Consider the following 7,733-nt stretch of genomic DNA (forward strand, 5'->3'; position numbering starts at 1 on the left):
ACTTGAGCCTGCTGCAGAGCCAGAAGCAGACACGGAAGTAGAGGTGTACTCAAAATTGGCAGCAGAGGCGAACTCAGAATCGGAAGCAGACCCAGTCGGTGATCCGATTAGTGTGTCCTCCTCATCAGACTGGGAGGCAGTGACTACTTCGGGAGCCACCTTCTTGGATTGATTTCGGGTAGTCCAGGGTGTTGTGGGGAAGTCCTTGTGGCCGGTGGGACATACGTAGGATCCTTCTCCGCATCCACATTTTCATCAATCAGCCGAAAAGTCGGTGCCACGGATTTGGTCTTGTCCCTTTTTGTATAGGTCACTTGTTTGTTAGGGGTCATGGTACCTGTGGAGGGTTAATTAGTACCAAAATAAACCAATAACACACTTGAAAATTTTTTAGTTATAAGAATGAACCAAAACAAAAACTGAAAAAATTTATGGACAGTAGCTGAACTGCTGACCCACGGTGGGTTCCTACAGTCCTTGGATGGATCCACGGTCCTTAGGTCCCTTCAATAGATCAGGATACCTAAAAAAGGGGTCTCTAATGTGAACCACAGATGTGCAGAACGGTCCGTAGATCGAACTACGGACCGTAGTCCACTTTTGTGGTTCAACACTTACCATTTATTGGTTATGTGCAGACCCACAGACCTGATCTACGGTCCATAGATTGACCTACGGCCCGTAGATGGGTCCTCGTGGGTCAAGTCTATGCCGGGTATCAGACATGCCTCTTGGGTGACACCATTTTTTGACAAATACAACAATCAACCTAAGTCTAATCATGTATTTCAACACAATTTATGATAGTTTGTCATCCTTAGGGTTCCGATTACTCAATCTTTAACATGTATTGCATACGAAACTAGGAACCCTAAGTCGAAACTTGCATCTAGACTCTTTTTCTTTGATTAAAATTATTACAACGACAACACAATCACATTTTATCGTCCCAAAGGTGTTTCTAACTTTAGTTTTACATGCAATTTCATACAACAACAACAACCCAAGGTCAAGATCCACTTCATGACTTCATATTTTGAACAATGAATATCAAAATTCAGAGTTAAGTTGAAATCGATGACCTTAGAAGCAATGGAATTGGGTGATTTGTGTGGTGCTCAAACTCCTTAGACCTTTTGTACACCGAACTGGGACCTTGAACTCTTCTTGGCGATGGGAATGATTAGATTTGTGGGGAAGAAAGGAATGGAAATAAGGTGTGGGTGTGATATGTATGGAAGATGGGAGTGATTTTGGGGATATAATGAGGGAGCTATAGGATTTGGAGGGGTTAGAAATGTTTAGGAGGGAATATGGGAAGTAGGGGAATGATTTGAAAATGAAGAGTTTTATTTAAAAGGGGTCCAGGTCGAGTCGACTAAACCCTTACTTTGGACCCATGAAACCTCGTCGATGGGCCGTGGGTCGACCTACAGACCATAGGTCGGGTCCATAGGTCACTCAACACTAAAAAAATCAGAAGACTTACCTGGGGTCTACAGACACCATTCATGGTTCGTCGATGGGGTCCGTAGACCTCTGCAACAGATATTTTCTGCAGATTTTGCTTTTTGTCCCTACACATGTAGCAACCGTTAGGCCTTTCTTTTTACATTTTCTGGACACTTTTTAAACACGGACCCTATGCTATATCTAACCAACACTAAAACAAATATAAAGCACCTATCTAAAGGAATACATAAAAGTAAATAAACGAAGAAAAACTACTAAACCAAAAAGAAAACCTATTGTTGGCTAGATTGTAAATCTTGGGTTCCTCCCAAGCAACGCTTGATTTAACATTGCGGCACAATGCAGGCCTCTTGATTACTCAGATTTCATCAAGATAGAAAGCCTCAACCACTTCTTGCACATTCTCCACATTTCCCAGATAGACCATGATCCTTTGCCCGTTTACCTTAAACCTTGTTCGCTCGTTATTTTTTAGCTCGACCACTCCATGTGGGAGCACTTGCGTGACTAAGAATGGCCCGGTCCACTTGGACTTGAGCTTGCTCAGAAACAATTGCAACCTACAGTTGAATAGAAGCACAAGATCACCCACAACAAATTCTCGATTTTCAATCCTTTGATCATGATACTTCTTCATCTTCTCCTTGTACAAGGCTGAACTTTCATAAGCTCTTAGGTGAAACTCATCAAGCACATTCAAGTCACTCATTCTCTTATTCGATGCGGCGCCCCAATCCAAATTTAGCTTCTTTAGCGCCCACATAGCCTTTTGCTCTAGCTCTACCGGAAAATGACAAGACTTTCCATATACAAGTTGGTAGGGGGACATACCTATGGGAGTCTTGAATGCGGTGTGATAGGCCCGTAGAGCATCATCAAGCTTTCTTGACCAATCAGTTCTATTAGCATTCACAGTTTTCGCCAAAATCTGCTTGATCTTTTTGTTGGACACTTCAACTTGCCCACTAGACTGCGGATGGTAAGGAGTGGCTACATTGTAGCAGACGCCATATTTCTCAAGTAGCGCCTTGAACAACTTATTACAAAAGTGGGAACCTCCATCGCTGATAATCGCCCTAGGTGTGCCAAATCTGGAGAAGATATTCTTTTTGAGGAATGCAGTGACACTTTTACCTTCATTGTTGGAAAGCACAATTTCTTCCACCCACTTTGACACATAATCAACCGCAATAAGAATATACTTCATCCCATGTGAGCTCACAAATGGACCCATAAAATCCATGCCCCATACATCAAATAACTCTATCATCAATATCGGATTCATAGGAAGCTCTTGCCTCTTTGAAATTCCTCCTTCTCTTTGGCAACGGTCACAAGACTTCACGAAATCATGAGCATCTTGGTGGATGGTAGGCCAGTAATACCCACACTGTAAAATTTTATGCACAATCCGAATACCGCTATGATGCCCACTAACAGGAGATGAGTGACACGCCTCTAGTATACTCAACATCTCAACCTCGGGCACACAGCGATGAATAATCCCATTAGCATAACTACGGTACAAATAAGGCTCATCCCAAAAGAACTTCTTCACATCATATATAAACTTTTTCCTTTGGTGAAAAGACAAATCTGATGGCACCAGATCACTTGCCAAGTAGTTAGCAAAGTCTGCGAACCAAGGAATCAGATCATGAGAACCGGCCAATACATGTTCATCTGGTAAAGCATCATTAACTTCAGACCTATCACCTAGCTTGAACATAGCTTCTTCCTCCCATCTGGACAAGTGATCGGCAACCTGATTTTCTGTCCCCTTTCTATCTTTCACCACAAAGTTGAACTATTGCAGCAACAACACCCATCTAATCAACCTCGGTTTTGCATCCTTCTTAGTCATCAAATACCTCAATGCAGAATGGTCAGTATGCACTATGACATTAGTACAAAGAAAGTAGGATCGAAATTTCTCGAATGCGAAAGCCATCGCAAAATGCTCCTATTCAGTCATTGTATAGTTCTTTTGAGCCACATTTAGAGCTTTACTAGCATAGTAAATAGGATGAATAATCTTCTCTCATCTCTGTCCCACTACCACACTAAGCGCCACTCCACTCACATCACACATTACTACAAACGGTTGCCCCCAATCCGGTGAAATAATGATAGGTGCGGAAACTAGCTTTTCCTTCAACCCCCCAAATGCTCTCAGACAAGCATCATCAAACTTAAACCTACACTCCTTTTCGAGCAATCTTCACAATGGATGTGCAATTTTGGAGAAATCCTTGATGAACCTCCTATAGAAACCTGCATGCCCAAGAAAACTTCTAACACCTTTAACAGAGATAGGTGGTGGAAGCTTTTCTGGTACCTCAACTTTGTCTCTATCAAACTCAATACCCTTCTCAGAAATCCAATGACCCAGAACTGTCCCCTTTTTCACCATGAAGTGGAAGTTTTCCCAATTGAGCACAAGATTGCACTCTTCACACTGTTTTAGTACTTCGGCCAAATGGTCTAAACAATGATAAAAAGAGTCACCTTCTACAAATAAATCATCCATAAATACCTCAATAGTGTCCTCCACCATATCAGAAAATATCAACATCATACAACGCTGGAAGGTCGTTGGAGCATTACACAACCCAATTGGCATTTGTTTAAAGGCGAAAGTCCCATAAAGGCAAGTGAAGGTGGTATCATCTTGGTCTTTTGAAGCTATAGAAATATGATTGTAGCCCGAATAACCATCAAGAAAACAATACCAACCCTTACCCGCAAGTCGGTCCAACATCTAATCCATGAACAGCATAGGGAAGTGGTCCATTTCTGTCCAAGCATTTAATTTTCGGTAGTCCATGCAGACTCTCCATCCAGTCATGGGCCGCATCAGAACAAGCTCATTTTTTGCATTCGGGACCATAGCCATGCCACCTTTCTTATGCACACACTGAGCAGGACAAACCCAACTACTATCTGCAATGGGATAAATAACTATAGCATCCAACCACTTGATGATTTCTTTCTTCACTACCTCTTGCATAAGTGGATTTAGTCTTCTTTGGTGCTCAATACTAGGCTTGTGATCCGGCATGAGTTGGATTTTATGAGAACAAATACAAGGAGATATCCCAGTAATGTCCGCAATAGTCCACCCAATAGCTCGCTTACTCCTCTTCAACATGGAAACCAATGCCTCAACTTATGTCACGTTCAAATCTGCCACAATGATGACCGGTAGAGTACCATCTTTCCCCAAGAATACATACCTCAAATGTGATGGTAGAGCCTTAAGCTCTAATTTCCGAGCTTCTTCAACAGACGGTCTTGCGGGTGGAGAGTCGTGATTCTTCATGTCTAACTCCAATCATTTTGGCTTTGAACGAAATTCGAACCTAGCAAGCACGGCGACCAATTCATCATAGTCTTCAATACCATTACCCTCAAAATTCATCATTACCGTTGCTAGTGCATCAACACCCAACCTCTCTTCAATAGACACCTTACAACCACTCTCTACAATATGATTCATCACTGATACCGACTTGAGCTCACTACTTTGTTTCATGGATCTACAACTATTGAAAGTTACCTCTTCATTATTCAATTGGAACTTCATCTGTCCTTTCTCCATATCGACCAAGGCGCGCCCAATGGCAAGAAATGGTCTCCCAAGGATGATGCGAACCTCACAATCAAGTATCACAAAATCCGTCGAAACGATAAATGACTCCACCTTCACTAGTACATCATGGAGCACACCAATGGGCCTCTTCACAGTTCCATCGGCCCTGATTAATCGCATCGCAGTCAGTTTTGGATCTCCCTAACCCAACTTCTTGTAAATAGACAATGGCATCAAATTAATACTAGCACCCAAATTGCACAATGCCTTCATAAAATGCAGCAACCCGATGGTACAAGGAATAGTGAAGGCACCAGGATCCTACTTCTTCTGCACAAGGAACCTTGTAGCAATGGCACTACAATGTTGCAACCTATCATTATCTTCAAATCTCATGGCCCGCTTCTTAGTCACCAAATCTTTCATAAACTTTACATACCCAGGCATTTGCTCCAAGGATTCTATCAACGGAACGTTGATGGAAAGCTGTTTCAACATACTAATAAACCTGCGGTATTTTCCTTCTTCAGTCTTCTTAACTAACCTCTGTGGGAATGGAGGTGGAGGTCTAGGCATGGGAACAACTTTCTGGGTTATCTCCACTTCCTTCTCTGTAGCATTCTCGGACTCTCTAGTAACCTCAATCTTATCATCATCTTTACAAACCTCAACTTCAACCTCAGACGGCATGGGTTGATCAATGGTCTGCTTACCCCCTCGAGTAGTGACTTCCATACAATGCCCATCATTCTTCAGATTTTAGATGGTATTGGTAAGAAGTGTGCCAGGCTAACGTGGATTGACTGTAGTGGACAAGTGATTCATCTGCTTCTCAAGTTGCTTGATCAACACTGCAAGGGCATCAACTTTTTGACCGATTCCAGACAATTTATTTCGCATCTCCTTCACATTCTCATCATTCAAATCAAACCTCTTCAGTATCTTCTGCATCATATCCTCAATACGTGACATATTACCCCCAGCTTCCCTATTACCAGATTCCCAATTTTGAGGGGGAACATATGGCCTATCCATATTATTTTTGTTCCCATAGTTGTTCCGATTGAAGTTGTTATCACGATTGTTGTTCCCATCCCGGACATAATGACCCTCTCGATTGTAGTTTCCACAGTTCCAACCTTGGTTTCTTTGACCTTGGCACCAACTATCCGAATCAAAACCTTGGCCATTATCTCGAAAACCCCCCGTTTGAGCAGTCACTGCATAAGTATCCTCTTCATAGTAGACTCCTCAATCGGTAGTGGATTTTTAGTAAAATAATTCACAACATTTATCTTTTCGGTACCTCTGCTCACATGCTTCAACACCAACCCAAGTTCTATCCTCATCTGGGCCATCTCCTCACGAATATCATCGGCAGATTGACTAGGTGCAGATTGAACTGCAAAAGTACTTCTTCCAATGTCTGACTTTCGAGTGCTCCATGCTTTATTATTTCGAGAAATCTTCTCCAGTTTCTCAGCGATCTCCTTAAAAGTGCACTCACCATATGATCCTCCTGCGATAGTATCAAGCACAACCTTACCATTATCATCCTGGCCTCTATAGAAATACTCCTTCAGTGACTCATCATCAATACGGTGATTTGGAACACTTCTTATGAAAGCAGTGAACTTGTCCCATGAACTACTCACAGACTCTCCAGGAAGTGCTGTGAAGTTGTTGAGTTTATCTTTGTGGTTCAGCTTCTTTGACACTGGGAAGTATTTTTCCATGAACACTTTATACAATTGATCCCATGTGTGAATTGAGTTATAATGAAGCTCAGTAAACCATACAGCAGCATCTCCGGTCAATGATAGAGGAAAGACTCTCAACCCAATGACATTCATGTCTAAATTCGGTCGACCCACGCAACTCTTGCAAACACTCCTCAACTTGGCCATATGCCCATGTGGATCCTCCGATGCCATACCAGAGAACAAACCCCTCGCTGTGAGCATCTGCATTAGACTGCTCGTCACCACAAATGTATGTCCCGGAGGTAGAACAATAGGTCCTTCATAAGCAGTGGCATTGAAGTCGACCCTATAGTTATCACGCAGCCTCAGTTCTAGTGGATTTTGTATCCTCAATGCATATCCCAATAGATTACCACCTTGATTTTTAGCATTCTCATAATTAACCCTATGAGGCTGCAACTCAACTCCATCACCTAGATTTCTTGCGATAGGATTGACTGGGACCCCTTGATAATTCATCCTTCGCAAAGTTCTATTTAATTCTGGATCGTAAGGAGTCAGTGGTTCACCTTGACTCTGTGTACTTGGCATACCTTAGAGTAGGAACCTGAGAGAAACAAAAACAAAAGAAAAAGTAAAATTAGGAAATAATTGACTAAAGTTCAATAATGTAGTTAAACTTAATCTAAAAGTCTTATTCCCCGGCAGCGGCACCAAAATTTGATACGCTCAAATTACACCTCCCTAAAGAAGTACAAGTCATCATTATCAGGTAAAGTACCCAACTTGGAGGTTAGGGTCGATCCCACGAGGAATATGGTTTAGACTTAAACTTAACTTACGATTATATTCATTTAGTCAACGTATTTCCGAGACAAGTAAAAGGGGGGGGGGGGGATTTTGTGCAAGAAATACTTGATTGTAGTTTAGTAACAAGTGAACAGGATTCAAACTTTGTTGTTATC

General features: G+C 42.0%; 1 protein-coding gene across 1 annotated transcript; it reads right to left on the minus strand.

Annotated features, from left to right (window-relative positions):
* Positions 1 to 5,854: 5,854 nt before the first annotated feature.
* On the minus strand, positions 5,855 to 7,359 carry LOC125873837 (uncharacterized). Its single transcript, XM_049554686.1, has 2 exons — positions 6,372 to 7,359; positions 5,855 to 6,285 (listed from the first exon to the last, which is right to left on the minus strand). Exons 1-2 carry the CDS (start codon positions 7,357 to 7,359, stop codon positions 5,855 to 5,857), a joined length of 1,419 nt encoding a protein of 472 aa, XP_049410643.1.
* Positions 7,360 to 7,733: the final 374 nt, after the last annotated feature.

This window comes from Solanum stenotomum, chromosome 8 (assembly GCF_019186545.1).
Source record: "Solanum stenotomum isolate F172 chromosome 8, ASM1918654v1, whole genome shotgun sequence".
Classification (NCBI taxonomy): domain Eukaryota; kingdom Viridiplantae; phylum Streptophyta; class Magnoliopsida; order Solanales; family Solanaceae; genus Solanum; species Solanum stenotomum.